At 41.0% G+C, this 16,245-nt stretch overlaps 1 protein-coding gene across 1 annotated transcript in view; it reads left to right on the plus strand.

Moving 5' to 3' along the window:
• Nucleotides 1–16,245, plus strand: part of LOC136883380 (uncharacterized) — a 97,364-nt gene that overhangs the window by 58,351 nt on the left and 22,768 nt on the right. Inside the window, exons 3-5 of the mRNA XM_067155653.2 lie at nt 1,641–1,770; nt 8,458–8,543; nt 14,010–14,163. Of these exons, the coding sequence (XP_067011754.1) occupies nt 1,641–1,770; nt 8,458–8,543; nt 14,010–14,163 (370 nt within the window). The remainder of the gene's footprint in view (nt 1–1,640; nt 1,771–8,457; nt 8,544–14,009; nt 14,164–16,245) is intronic.

Genomic DNA, 16,245 nt, shown 5'->3' on the forward strand with positions numbered 1-16,245 from the left:
GCTCAACTCATTACGCCTTTGACATTGCCCCTTGATTATAGAAAGCACATTGTGCTTCCTCCTGAACAGACCAGGGATGGTAAACCTTTACCGACAAGGTCTTGTTCTCTACTTTCTACTGTCCAGTGTGCCATCCTTTAAAATCATCATGAAACCCCTCATTTGACTTCATTTAGGTATTAGATTGCATTACATATAAATCAATTACAGCCAAGCTGAGTGCCTCGGACGGTTGAGGCGCTGGCCTTCTGACCCAACTTGGCATGTTAGGTCCTGACTCAGTTCGGTGGTATTTGAAGGTGCTCAAATACGCCAGCCTCGTGTTGGTAGACTTACTGCCACGTAAAATAAATCCCGCGGGACTCAGTTCCGGCACCTCGGCGTCTCCAAAGCCGTGCGATATAGTTAGTGGGACGTAAAGCCAATAACGTTATTATTATTATTATTATTATTATTATTATTATTATTATCCATTCGACTGAATTTTGTAAGCATCACTGGAAATTACGTTTTAAAAGCAGGCAAATGTTTTGCTTTGATTTAATAAAGTTTGTAATAAATATGGCCATAGAATTGAGATATATTTCTTTATTAAAACATAACGTTAAACTATGCTATGTTGATAGATTTTCGACCTATTTCTTATTGTTAAAAACATTAAAATATACTATTATGTTGTCTGACGTGCCATAGAAGTCGTCTACGCGTGTTACCTAATGGCACGCATGTCAGGTTCGCCATCCCTGCCCTAGACCATCATAGATCAATCGAGAGAGCATCGGACCAGAATTGCGAAGGTTGTGAGTTAGATTTCCAACGACCGAGATCGATAGCTGCAGTCGCTTAAGTGCGGCCAGTACCAGCAGTCGGGAGATAGTAGGTTCGAACCCCACTATCGGCAGCCCTGAAGATGGTTTTCCGTGGTTTCCCATTTTCACAACAGGCGAATGCTGGGGCTGTACCTTAATTAAGGCCACGGCCGCTTCCTTCCTACTCCTGACCCTTTCCTGTCCCATCGTCGCCACAAGACCTATCTGTGTCGGTGCGACGTAAAGCAACTAGCAAAAAGATTTCCATGGACGTCTTGCTGATTATTTTTTGTCTGTGTTTACCATCTCTTCGGTATGTAATTTTATGTACTCATCACGATCTGGTAAGTTGAAAGTTAATTTCAGGAATATAACTTTTCTTTTTACAAGAATATTTCGGTTCCTTTTCAACTCTTAAAAATATAATAATAATAATAATAATAATAATAATAATAATAATAATAATAATAATAATAATTGCTTTACGTCCCACTAACTACTCTTTTACGGTTTTCGGAGACGCCGGCGTACCGGAATTTAGTCCCGCAGGAGTTCTTTTACGTGCCAGTAAATCTATCGACACGAGGCTGACGTATTTGAGCACCTTCAAATACCATGGGACTGAGCCAGGATCGAACCTGCCAAGTTGGGGTCAGAAGACCACCGCCTCAACCGTGTGAGCCACTCAGCCCGGCACTCTTATAAAGAACCAGACGCTCTGTCTCCAAGATAAATATTTTAGTCCAACCTTTATTTTAACACAGTCTGTGCTGTTTTCCTCGTAGTATACATCTTAGGCTTTGAGATAACTCTCTGTATTTTATGTTCCAGTTGGGAGGATTTTCTGTGATGATCTCGGAGTCCGTCTCCGCATATCGGTCGGACAGGACAGCCATAATATCAGGACCAGATCATGGCATTAGCAAAGAGGAAGAAGAAAATGTCAAGAGATATGTCCAAGGTGAGCGAACGTAACATAGTGAGTTTGTTCAAGAGCTTTTGCAATACAGATATACTGTAGGATGGAGCGTGGGAAGTTTCGGGATGGTCGTGTGTTTATTTAAATGAATTACAGAGGTCGTTTAGGAAAGTTAGTTTAGATGATCGTGTGCTGGTTTACCAGTAGGCCTATAACCGAGGTCGTTTGGGATCCTGGATCTATCCGGTGTGTACACTTCTTGAAAATTGGATTTGAAATCCCGAAATTGCGCCGACGACCAGTCACTCTGGTAGTGTAGTCAGTGTGTGTGTTTGTGATATTTTTTGTCGATTTTTACTCGAAAGTAAACTAGAGAGTTAAATAGAGTCACCCATTTTCACACCAGGCAAATGCTGGGGCTGTACCTTAATTAAGGCCACGGCCGCTTCCTTCCCACTCCTAGCCCTTCCCTGTCCCATCGTCGCCATAAGGCCTATCTGTGTCGGTGCGACGTAAAGCAACTAGCAAAAAAAAAAATAGAGTCATATTTATTTTTATGTTAAAAATATTTCTTAGCAGAAAAGGTAGAGGTCCCCACACTACGAAAACGTAAAATTAAGCAATTTCCTCAATTATCCCGAAAGTTGAAGGGAAAAATGTCTTGAATAGTTATATCAAACTAAAAAATCGAATATCACTTTCGGCCTAAATACAGTTCCAAAATGTTTTTAACCCTACTACTGCATGAATTATTTTTCGTTTTCGTTTGGTGAAGAAAATTTCAAGCTTTAATGTTCAACATACGTTCAGTGTTTTAGATGTACCAGCAATTCTTAACCGGGCCTAATAGCTTAACACTCGTTCTATCTTATCTATTACATCATGTTACATTATATGTTTACTCTATTTTGTTTTATAATTACTTTGTGAATATAGCCGCCGTTTTAATTCACCTGTATTGCACCAAGAAGAGCCTTGGTTTTGGTGCCTATATTGTATTGAAATAATTTAAGAAAGTCTTCTCAGCCCAAAGTTTGTAACATTTTCCTAACAGTACTCTTTTGTCAGAAATAACCCAGAACAGAACATGCTGCTCTCCTTTGAATCTTTTACACTTCTCGTACCAAGTAACCCTGGTGAGGGTCCTATATTGCATTAATAAATCTTGTTGTTGTTTGAGTCATCAGTCCATAGACTGGTTTGATGCAGCCCTCCATGCCACCCTATCCTGTGCTAACCTTTTCATTTCTACGTAACTATTGCATCCTACATGTGCTCTAATCTGCTTGTCATATTCATACCTTGCTCTACCCCTACCGTTCTTACCACCTACACTTCCTTCAAAAACCAACTGAACAAGTCCTGGGTGTCTTAAGATGTGTCCTATCATTCTGTCTCTTCTTCTCGTCAAATTTAGCCAAATCGATCTCCTCTCACCAATTCGATTCAGTATCTCTTCATTCCTGATTCGATCTATCCATCTCACCTTCAGCATTCTTCTGTAACACCACATTTCAAAAGCTTCTATTCTCTTTCTTTCTGAGCTAGTTATCGTCCATCTTTCACTTCCATACAATGCCACGCTCCACACGAAAGTCTTCAAAAACATCTTTCTAATTCCAATATCAATGTTTGAAGTGAGCAAATTTCTTTTCTTAAGAAAGCTCTTCCTTGCTTTTGCTAGTCTGCATTTTATGTCCTCCTTACTTCTGCCATCATTAGTTATTTTACTACCCAAGTAACAATATTCATCTACTTCCTTTAAGACTTCATTTCCTAATCTAATATTTCCTGCATCACCTGCCTTCGTTCGACTGCACTTCATTACTTTTGTTTCGGACTTATTTATTTTCATCTTGTACTCCTTACCCAAGACTTCGTCCATACCATCCAGCAACTTCTCGAGATCTTCTGCAGTCTCAGATAAAATAACAATATCATCGGCAAATCTCAAGGTTTTGATTTCCTCTCCTTGGACTGTGATTCCCTTTCCAAATTTCTCTTTAATTTCCGTTACTGCCTGTTCTATGTAAACATTGAAAAGAAGAGAGGACAAACTGCAGCCTTGCCTCACTCCTTTCTGGATTGCTGCTTCTTTTTCAAAGCCCTCGATTCTTATCACCAGACTGATTTTTATACAGATTGTAGATAATTCTTCGTTCTCGGTATCTGATCCCTATCATCTTCAGAATCATAAATAGCTTGGTCCAATCAACATTATCGAATGCCTTTTCTAGATCTACGAATGCCATGTACGTGGGCTTGTCCTTCTTGATTCGACCCTCTAAGATCAGACGTAAAGTCAGGATTGCTTCACGTGTTCCTACATTTCTTCTGAAGCCAAATTGATCTTCTCTTGTACTTGTTTTTCCATTCTTCTGTAAATAATACGTGTTAAAATTTTGCAGGCATGAGATACTAAACTAATGGTGCGGTAGTTTTCACACCTGTCGGCACCGGCTTTCTTGGGAATAGGCATAACAACATTCTGCCGAAAATTGGATGGGACTTCTCCTGTCTCATACATCTCGCACACTAAATGAAATAAATCTTACGAGTGACTTATACGCGATCTCCTTTATATCATTCCTGCAACACCTGAGCCAGAAACAGGCCTCGTAAATTAGATCTTCCTCACAAGACATGATCAAACTTTATAGGATACGATCGAATCATGGCAAGTGCGGCAATGTACTCTTCAGATGTGTAAATGTCCATTCAGCAGAATGTACTGTAAGCGAGGCTTACCGAATAGCACTGTCAAACACATTGTTGAAAAATGTCATCGTGACCTCACACACTTCGCAGGTGCTACAACAGAGAAGATACAGTATATTGTTGTAACAACAAAGACGCACACAATTGTGTACACTGTTTTATTTACAAATTGTGTACACATTGTACACACACATTAATGAACCGCCATCTTGACAAACATTTGACAGCTACAGTAGCGTGTCAACAGAATCACAACAATCACGAGTTTCACTAGCAACTCTCGCTAACAACTCAACTCCAACTCCCAGGACTGTCTCTTTATATACATTGCCTGGCCAGGCTTCTAGAAAAGTATGACACAACATGTTTTCGCGTAATTTATAGTCTCCAACAACCTACTTACAAATGGATCGTATTCGGGAGATAGTGGTTTCGAACCGCACTGTCGGCAGCCCTGAAGGTGGTTTTCCGTCATTTACCATTTTCACCAGGCAAATGCTGGGGTTGTACGTTAATTAAAGCCACGGCCGCTTCCTTCCAACTCCTAGCCCTTTCCTGTCCCATCGTCGCCACACGACCTACCTGTGTCGGTGCGGTGTAACACATTTTGTAAAAAAGAAAATAGATCGAATGTTCTGTAACTCTCTAGTGAGAAAGATACGTTATTTTGGACTATTACCGTGTGTTGCACAACATTACACTGGATTTACTGTATACGTCATACTTACAGGTAACAATAATTTATATAGTTTTAATTACGTGTTCTTGCATTAAATGAATTCGTATTAATATATACAGAGCAGACATGTCGTGACATAACTTCACATGTTTTGTTACGACCACGATTTATACCAAATATTTTTTTTGTGTTAGTTGTTTTACGTCGCACCGATACAGATAGGTCTTACGGCGACGATGGGGCAGGAAAGGGCTAGGAGTGGGAAGGAAGCGGCCGTGGCCTTAATTAAGGTACAGCCCCAGCATTTGCCTGGTGTGAAAATGGGAAACCACGAAAAACCATTTTCAGGGCTGCCGATAGTGGGGTTCGAACCTACTATCTCCCGAATACTGGATACTGGCCGCACTTAAGCGACTGCAGCTATCGATCTCGGTTTATACCAAATAAAGTCCGTACATAACTACGTATAATTATATTGTAAATAAAAAATAATTTTCATGTATGCTATACGATAAATAAAAATACGTAAAATAATAATACTAACAGACGTAAATGACTTCATAACCGCACCTCACAAGTAATAATAATAATAATAATAATAATAATAATAATAATCGAGCTCGATATTTTCATTATTTACCCATAGGTTTGAGAAGTGTTTTCAAGTTATACCAGTACATTATACGTGTATCAATATCAATGACATGTCTGTGAACTTGTAACTATTTCATTGTTTAGCTTGTAATTGTTTATTTATTGATTTAGTAAATGAAATGGCGTATGGCTTTTAGTGCCGGGAGTGTCCGAGAACAAGTTCGGCTCGCCAGGTGCAGGTCTTTTGATTTGAAACCCGTAGGCGACCTGCGCGACATGATGAGGATGAAATGATGATGAAGGCGACACATACACCCAGCCCCCGTGCCGGCGAAATTAACCAATTAAGGCTAAAATTCCAGACCCTGCCGGGAATCGAACCCGGGACCCCTGTGACCAAAGGTCAGCACGCTAACCATTTAGCCATGGAGCCGTAATGCCATACGATTCTTCTTCTTGTTCTTCTTCAAGTGCCGTATCCTGATCACCCTGGAGAAAGCAGCCCTTTCTTTAGCCAACTTGAAGAGTTGTTCAGTGTTGTTGGTGCAAGTCCAGTCTTTGATATTTGTAGCTATGACATCGGTGGTCTACCAGCTCCTCTTTCCTTGTAATATGAGGTGTAGAAGCCCGTACTTTCTACCTCTAGAACATGGCCTAACTAAGCTGTTTTCCTGGCTCTGATGATGTTTGCCAACTCACGCTCAGCTCTAGTTCTTCTTCTTCTTCTTGGTTGAAATGGGCCTACTTGTACCACACTTGTTAACTATTGGGCCCAGTAATCTTTCATTTTCTGCCAGTGTAACTCCTTTCTTTCATCTTCCGGGTATTTTTCCTGAAATCTGTGAACTTCTTTAAGGATATGTCATACAGACTGTCTGTCTTGAAGATCTGATATTTCCAGTCGTTCAATGTCCTTCTGAGTTTTTGTCAGCCAAGTGGAACGAATATTCTCTTAATGCGTGAAGATGAACAGGTGATTGGTCAATGGGAGGCAGTCTTATCATATGTCCGTAGAAAGCTACTTTCCCTTTCCTGGCACAATCAGAGAGCCTACGGAATTCTTGATCGTCCTTTACCGGAATTAAGATCTCTCTCTAACTTCCAGTTTCTCCATCAGAACTTTTCGGTTCAATGAAAGATACTCCATGGCATTCAGAGCTTCTGGTCTTATGACTGACGTGCAGTGCTTTAGTGACCGGCTCCGTGGCTAAATGGTTAGCGTGCTGGCCTTTGGTAACAGGAGTCCCGGGTTCGATTCACGGCGGGGCCGGGAATTTTAACCATAATTGGTTAATTTCGTTGGCACGGGGACTGCGTGCATGTGTCGTCTTCATCATTTCATCCTCAGCATGACACACAGGTCACCTACGGACGACAAATCGAAATACCTGCATCTGTCCTCGTACACTCTCGGCACTAAAAGCCATACGCCATTTCCATTTCAGTGCTTTAGTTTCAGGTTGCGTGACAGGAATTTCTTGTTATAAGTGTTATTTAGGCCTTTGCTGGCACTGTTTACAATGCACTATGCCTTCTGGTATGGGCTAGAATAAATTTGTTACTTTCATTGACCTGTCTCAGTCTTATACTTGGCTTTGACAATATGAAAGTGGCTGAGGTATGAGTGACGCTAGTAATGCCATTCCTTATGCAGCCAGTCCCTGCTATGAATGGTGTGAAAATGTCACTCATAGGGTTGGTTGGTGCATGCATTTCAGTGGGCTTGGCAGACTGATGTGCAATAGCAACTTCTGGCTCGGTGAGGAAAGCAACGGGAAACTACCTCACTCCTCATTTCGGTAGTACGCCTCTTCAGTGACACCTAGGCCATTTATGACAGCTAATGGTGAACCTGTTGAGGATCCAACCAGCCTTAGGGCTGAATACCCAACATACAGTACACACATACATAAGTGTTCTTTGTTAGTCGATAGGGCAGTTCCAACTTGTAGACTCTCACGGATAATAATGCTTTTTCTGAGGTACTGGTCATTCTCCCCAGTTGTATCCCCGACCAAGAGTCTGAAGCTCCAGGACACTGCCCTTCAGGCGGTAGAGGTGGGATCCCTCGCTGTGTCCGAGGGAAAAGCCGACCCTGGAGGGTAAACAGATGATGATGATGATGATGATGATGATGACTGTGGTATTGATGTTTAGTCCATATCGTAATCCACTGAGATGAATTCTACTGAGCAGTACTTGAAGACCTTCAGTGGTATCGCATATAATTAGGGTATCATCTGCATATCTAATATTGTCTATGACGACTCCATTTACTTTCACACCTAGCTCAATATCATGAAAGGCTTCTTTGAAGATGTGATCGGCATACAGGTTGAATAGGAGGGGTTCTGCTAAATACCATGAATTTGGTTTAATGAAGTTCTTGTCAGTCCAATCCTGACTGTGGCTCGCTGTTTCCAGTGAAGATTTTGTATGATACGAATATGTTTTATATCTAACCGTTTCTGCTGGAGAATTTCGGTCAGTTTTTCATGTTTGAATACGATTATTAACAACAATGATTTATGTTTTCTTTACCACAAATTTTCAAAATACGTACAACAGACTAAACTTCCAAAAATGCTATTTCAGTGCTGTATTTCTACAAATTCTCTGTTATTGATTTTAATACGGTGTTTTTTAACTTACTGAATGTTCCCCGGAAGTTTGCTTAAGTTTTAAATAGCAACTATCTATCATCAGGGAACTTAATTGTAGCTACTGTGCTGTTTCAGGACACAAGGAGTTGTGTATCGTGTTGGCCATAGCAGGAGGAATACAACTAATACTCAGCATCCTGCTGCTCTACGGAGCAGATTATGTAAGTATACACATTTTAACAATAACACCATTGGCTCTGCCGTACAGAATCATTAGAATCAATGAATTCAGAAAGGACCTGAGTCACTGCAGTCTAGTATTACGTTATTGACAAAACCTATTTAAACGTTATAACGATGTTTTTAAATGTTTTAGTTAACTTGTCTGGAAAGAATACCTCAAAATCACCATTTTACCTGTATTATTAAAACAAGCTCCTTTAATATATAACTTTAAATTTAATTGATACTTGATGGACATTGGTCATTTCTGCAATCAACATGACCATAACACACAATATAATAAAGAAACAGCAGATAAATTAGGGCTACAAATTTCGTTTGAGAAGACGAAATACATGACGAACATAAGTGATGGTCCCGAATGAATGTTAACACACCACGGAAAGATTGGAAGAGTCGAGAAGTTTAAGTACCTGGGTGAAGTAATCCAAGAGAATGGGTTAGAATCAAGTTAGTGGATACAAGGGCGTTATGTTGAATGTAAAATTACAACTGTGTTTCACAATAAGTGTTATGTATTTATTATATACAGCAGAACCTCGTTTATCCGAAATAAAGGGGGCGGAGGAACTTCCGTTGACGCGTTTTTTCGGATGACACGTGGTAAATATTTTCGGAAGTTAAATGTTGAAACAAAAATGCATAAACTCTGTTAAGCAAAGGTGCATACGGTATATTAACATTAAAACCTTTACATAATGTAACTCGTTGTATAAAATTAGCGATTTTCTTCTGAATTTCCTTGGTGCAGCTGTGTCGCACCACCGCTTATTCAACAATACATCAGCTGATGTAGATTCGTTGCTTTGTTTAACAAAGCGCAAAGCGATCTGAAATAATGAAACAGTTTCTTTTGCAATGGGGTGAGAAAAGCATTGGAACTACAGTATAAAACCGCAAGGCCAGTGGAACGACCTTGGCTGAAAGAAAAATATAAACGGAGAAGGGTCGCTGGTCGCTGGACTTCCTTGGTTTAGAAGCTGCAGTATAGTCCGAGCAGTAAATAAGATGAAACTCCCGCAATTGAAGCAACGTTAACCGCAGTCTACATAATCTTAATGACGAACAATACGGTAATAATAATAATAATAATAATAATAATAATAATAATAATAATAATAATAATAATGTAGTAGTAATAATTCCTGCTTGTTCAAGAAAAAAAGTATCATGGAACGAACTAGATGGTAAGAAACAAACTGTTCTGTTTTATGCTACGCGTGTATTCTGGTATAAGTCATGATATAAAAATAGGGTTTGCCTAATAGCTCTCAGCACATACAGCAAGATAATTACTAATATCGACGGCTAAGAACGAGAGGGTAAAAACAAAACATTAAAATACAATTTTTTCCAGAGAATTCCAGTTAAGCGGGGTGCTACTATACAGTTATCATCATCATGAGTCGTGTAACTCATTGCTGAGTGTTGTGACCCCATTTTACTTCACACAATATTCTCGATTAAGCGGCGCCAACTTTGACGACGTTCAGCTTCTCTTACAGCCTACTGAAGAGTCAGACCGGTGGTACGCAGAACTTGATCAATCCACCTGCTCGATGTCCTTCCTCGTGGTGTTCTGCCTTTCATGATACACTTCTCCAGATTTTCACTATCCCGTCCTACAATATGTCCGAAGAATTGGACGATTCTCCTTATGACGCGAGAAGAGAAACGTTCGGAAATATTCAGTTCTTGAATAATAGATGCACTAGTCCTTCCTTCCGTCAAAGGTACACGGAGCATCCTTCTCCAACACCTTATCTGAAAGGCGTCGATACGGTACTTATCTCTTGCCTTGAGTCCGACTAGTTGGCTGAATGGTCAGCATACTGGCCTTCGGTTCAGAGGGTCCCGGGTCAGGGATTTTAATCTTCATTGGTTAATTCCATTGGTCCGGGGGCTGGGTGTTTGCGCTGTCCCCAACATCCCTGCAACTCACACACCACACATAACACTATCCTCCACCACAATAACACGCAGTTACCTACACATGGCAGATGCCGCCCACCCTCATCGGAGAGTCTGCCTTACAAGGGCTGCACTCGGCTAGAAATAGCCACACGAAATTATATATTCTTGCCTTGAGGGTCCAGGTCTCGGAACCATAAAGGAAGACAGAGAACACAAGAGAATCAACTAGTCTAATCTTTGTACTGTTTGTGATTGCTCTGCTCTGCCATATTTTTGTGTTTGCTCATGGCAACGCACCCTAAGGTGATACGTCTTCTAATCTCTTTGTCAGAACTTCCGGTATCATACCTCCAGTTCCCTTAATCGACCTGCCAGCTCGATCTGTGCCGCTCTGTCAATTACCATTAGTTTGGACTTGCTCAGGTTGATCTCTAGCCCATTATATACAGTATATGTGGTATTTTTTTTATGGATTACAATGCATTGTCAGTTCATTCTTATATTAATACTTCAGTGAGATACGGTGCATTCTTTGGATGATACCGATTGTAGAACATTCTTCTTTCTTTCATTGTTTTTTTTCTTAATATGTTTACCATCCAAGGTTGGTTTCTCCGTGGGACACAGCGAGGGAACCCACCTCCACCGCCTCAAGGGCACTGTCCTGGAGCGTGAGACTTTGGGTCGGGAGACACAACTGAGGAGGAGCAGTAGCTCGCCCAGGCGGCCTCACCTACCATGCTGAACACGGGCCTTGTTGGAGATAGGGAGATTGGAAGGAATAGTGGCCTTAATCGTGGCATTTGCGTGGAAGAGAAGTGGGAAACCACGGAAAACCACTTCTAGGATGGCTGAGGAGGGAATCGAACCCCCCCCCCCCGTCCTCCCTTCTACTCAGTCGGCCTCCCGCGGCTGAGTGGACCCCGTTCCAGCCCTCGTGCCACTTTTCAAATTTCGTGGCAGAGCCCGGAGTCGCACCCGGGCTTCCAGGGGTAGCAGCTATTCACACTAACCACTACACCGCAGAGGCGGACGGTAGAAACATTCGAAATTTCGCACACCGCGAGAATCGCGGGAAGGCAGGTTTACCATAGTTACATTTCTAGGTGGGAAGTTCACTGGGGAAAAAAAAGTCATTAACATTACTGAAGATTTCACGTGTTGGCAATACGTTTGTGACAAACCACGCATAACGGGCCATTTTTCCAAAAACTGGCATTCGCAATTGACTATGAATCAATGCGTGGATTTTTATTCCGTCGCGTGTTGTCGTGGTGTCCCTTTGCTATGCAGTGAGTGTAGAACAACTGATGTTATAAAATTCATTTGTCCGCCTCTGTGGTGTAGTCGTTAGCGTGATTAGCTGCCACCCCTGGAGTTTCGGGTTCGATTCCCGGCTCTGTCACGAAATTTGAAAAGTGCTACGAGGGCTGGAACGGGGTCCACTCAGCCTCGGGAGGTCAGCTGAGTAGAGGTGGGTTCGATTCCCACCTCACCCATCCTCGAAGTGCTTTTCCGTGGTTTCCCACTCCTCCTCCAGGCAAATGCCGGGATGGTACCTAAATTAAGGCCATGGCCGATTTCTTCCCTCTTCCTTGTCTATCCCTTCCAATCTCCCCACCTCAGCCCCCACCCCCACAAGGCCCATGTTCAGCTTAGCAAGTGAGGACGACTGGGCGAGATACTCGTCCTCTTCCCCAGTTGTATCCCCTGACCCAAAGTCTCATACACCAGGACATGCCGTTGAGGCGGTAGAGGTGGGATCCCTCGCTGATTGCGAAGGAGAAACCAACGCTGGATGGTAAACAGAAGAAAGAAAGAAAGAAAGAAAGAAAGAAAGAAAGAAAGAAAGAAAGAAAGAAAGAAAAATTAATGTACGTATGGACGAAAAAGCACAACGATATTTCAAAATACATTGAACAAAACCATTTGTGTAGTAATCGCCAATGGACAAAAGTAAATACATGAAATAAAGAACCACAATTCATGGGGATTTGAACATGCGGCGCAAAATTTAAAGCCAAGATGAAAGCCACTGTGTCGGCTGAACTTTGTCTGCCTGTTAGGTCATCAAGCCAGAGGCTGGTTGGATCCTCAAATAGCACCACTAAAGGTTATGCGGTTATAAGGAAACCCCAAAATCCAATGGCAGCACCAAAATGAGGCGTACTAGGCAAGATGAGGAGTGAGGTAGTTTGCCATTGCTTTCCTCACTGGGTCAGAAAGTGCTATTGCAGCACGACTGACCCTATGAGCAGCATCTTTAATAACACTCAGGTGCACTAATCATGCTCTGAATGTCATTACTCAGCACTACCCATACCCCAGCAACTTCCACATTGTCACAGTCATGGATGTTGACTGGGACTTCGGTGGAAGCTACACTTTACTCTGGCCTGTGCCAAGCGATGGATGCAAAAGTACTGTATCCATCAAAAAATGACAGCAGGCAGCGGTTGAACTTACTACACGTTAATAGGCAGATACAGCACGTCGGAAATTTCGATCGTAATTTTCTCGGAATCGGTCGAGTGTCTGCGGATAAACTAAAACTTGTGTCTGTTTATTTCGATCCCTCTCTTACTAAGCGAACTTTCTGGCAAATCGGGTTGTTTCAGTTGGCGGGTGTCCGGCTCCATGGCTAAATGGATAGCGTGTTGCCCTTGATCCAGTGTGTCCCGGGTTCGATTCCCGGCCGGGTATTTAACCTTCATTGGTTAATTGCGATGGCTCGGGGACTAGGTGCGTGTGACGTATTCAGCATTAGAATTCATTACAGGTAGGGCCCCATCCTCACAGACATGCAGACGTCAACTCGAAAGACCTGCACCAGGCCTCCTCGGAGGGTGTACGTCATTATATACTTGGCGGGTTCCCCTCGCAAGATGCACTTGGGATGTCCAAGAACGTAGTCAATATATCTAACCGGTCGTTCTCACAAATTCTTTGAAAGCATTTCATTGGACGGCGGTCCATTTACATCTCGCTGGTCCAACACGCTTGATATGTCGCTGCCCTTTTACTTTTGATACCTTCGTTTTGTTACGTTCGTAATCAGCACTATTTCGGACTCGTCTTTTGCGTTTATGTGGTTTTTTGATTATTTAGTCCATAACCTGTTTCCATTCTGATTTTTACAAATAGAACCAATTATTTCACTTCATCACAAAACAAAATGCGAGATTATTACGCTGCAGTAAATACGCGAGGAGAGGGAAGCATCTGCGCACAATAAGCCACCAGTTCGACACAGAAGGTAACTCAGTCCTAGACTTCGGATATTTCTGCCCTCAATAAATAATTTAGTCTCATGTCGGCGACGCTATATGCCCATAGATTCGGAATCTGATCATAACTCAGTATCGTAAAAGTGACTCAAATCCTTTCTGTAATCATCGACGAGGCCATACTCGTCTCGAAAGATCTTTCCATCAGCTCATCCTCCTTTTCCTATTCCTCCATATTATAATTTTAATTGAGTGTTTTCATTGTGAAGTATATTTCTAGATCATTCCTGTACATTTTCGCAGGAAAGCCCTAAACTTGTGAAGCCGTGGGTGATCTTTTCTATGATCATGACCGGCGTGATGGTGGCCACGTACTTTGGACTGGGAATTGTGACGTTAGTTCTTGGATTTGACAAGGTTGGCGCCTCAATACTCATCGGAATCGTTCTTGCTTCAGGTAAGAATTAACCTGCAACAAGCAACCAAAATTTATAATAATATTCCATATTATTATTTTTTCTTCTTTAAGTTGGGGGGGGGGGTGGGTGTTGATCAGAGCAATGGCTTCACTGTTGACGTTTGAACGGAAGGCTGAGGCTCGAATTAGTCAATCCTAGGTTGCAATTTTCACCTGGAAAATCACATAACCCCCAGACATATAAGGATAATGTTTCTGGCTCGTTTTAAGAGGAAGTTCATCTGGAAAACAATCGTCTCATTACACTAACAAAAAAGGTGGTGGTGGTGATTATTGTTTTATGAGTACGTACAACTAGACAAGCATTCTCTATGAACACTAATCTATCGTCACGATATCTGTGTCGGTGCGACGTAAAGCAAATTGTAATATAATAACACTAATAAGAGGGAAAAGTTCAGGGGTTCTGACACTTCGAAGAATGAAGGTATCGGCCAAAGAAAGACAAGGGCCAGGAAGGGCGTCATCACCAAATACCTTACGGGTATGAAAAGAACAATAGTTGAATAAGGGAGGTTGGATAGGAGCCTGGCACGAGTAAGGAGTAGCAATGCCAGATTCAGCTAGGGGCCTCATTGTCACCAATCCACACTGCCAATATTAGAGGCCCTTCTAGTCAACTCTTAGGACATACAGGGCATTCCATCACTTTCTGGGCAGGCGGAAAATATTGTGCAGGTGTATGGTATGGATCCGTCCCAGAACGAATTGTGTAACTGTGGTCTTAAAGGAGGTCAGGTAATATGTGTAACCGAAAACAATTTTTGCATTTAATATAGGCTAGGTTATTTCTTCATGCTTTATCATGTGTACATAGCCCATGTATTATAAGTTAGGTTATATTTATTGGTTGTAAATAATCCTTGATGTATTCAGAGTCATTCAGGAAACTTCTGCTTTTATGTATATTAACTCAAGGGAAGTTAGATTAAGGTTACATCATGTTTATCATTTGTAAATGACCTCCCAAGAAAGCAGAATTATCTAGAATCTTAGCCAGTATATATATAAAAAATAAGAGTTTTGTCCGTACATTGCTCAGAATTGAAAAAGAATGGTATGTCTGTATCGGTCATATCCACAGTAACAAGTAAATGCACTTTTTACTTTTTCGTAACTTCTGTCTGTCTGTATGTATGTATGTATGTATGTATGTATGTATGTATGTATGTATGTATGTATGTATGTATGTATGTATGTATGTATGTATTGCACCCGTCATGCCGGGCTCAGCTCGGCCGGTGAGCGAGGATCTCCAGGGGGTAGATCGTTCGCTTATCGGCTGTGCGAAAATTTTAAAGTGCAGGGATAGATGATGAACTAGTGGTAAATAAGAGAAAGCTAAATAGGTTTCACACATTTATTACAACTACTGCTCTTCTCAAACTCTACAATAATTTACAAAATCTAGGAATTTTTATCCGATTTGTCTTCTTTTATGGCGTTATCAACATGGACACTCCATCGATAAACGAAACAGCAAATGCCTGAATCTGTAAATATAATATTTATATTTTTAGTTGAAAATTAATTAAATGATTAATAATAATTAATTTGAGATTATCTCTCCCATAAATAATTAAATAATCTGAAAATAAAATTTCCTTCTTTAATGGATTCAACTTAGATCGAGTTTGAAAATGATCATTTTCATTCCTTTCTGAAAATTAAATAAAAATTTTTCTCCCATGAAATTATGGTTAAATCGTCTTCCTTGACCTTTAAATTAGTTAATAAATTCTCCTTTTTAATTATTTAGTAGTTGATTTTCACATAATAACTTGGAACTTGACATCATGTCAACCCACATTTATCCATTGATTGAAAATAATTAGTTATACTACTCTTACAATTTTGATTTTGTGAGTTCAATCCACTGACATGGCCTATACGTATTTATGTGTATTCGTTAGATAAGATCCTATTCTTCCTTAAAAACGAATAAAATTCACTAAAGGTTTAAATTCAGTCAAATAGTGAACCACTAAAGTTGGCATAAAATCAGCCAAAAAATCCACGAAACATCGAAGAGCATCATCATAAATATGGATTGAAAAATTA

The sequence above is a fragment of the Anabrus simplex genome, chromosome 11 (genome assembly GCF_040414725.1).
Source record: "Anabrus simplex isolate iqAnaSimp1 chromosome 11, ASM4041472v1, whole genome shotgun sequence".
Lineage (NCBI taxonomy): Eukaryota > Metazoa > Arthropoda > Insecta > Orthoptera > Tettigoniidae > Anabrus > Anabrus simplex.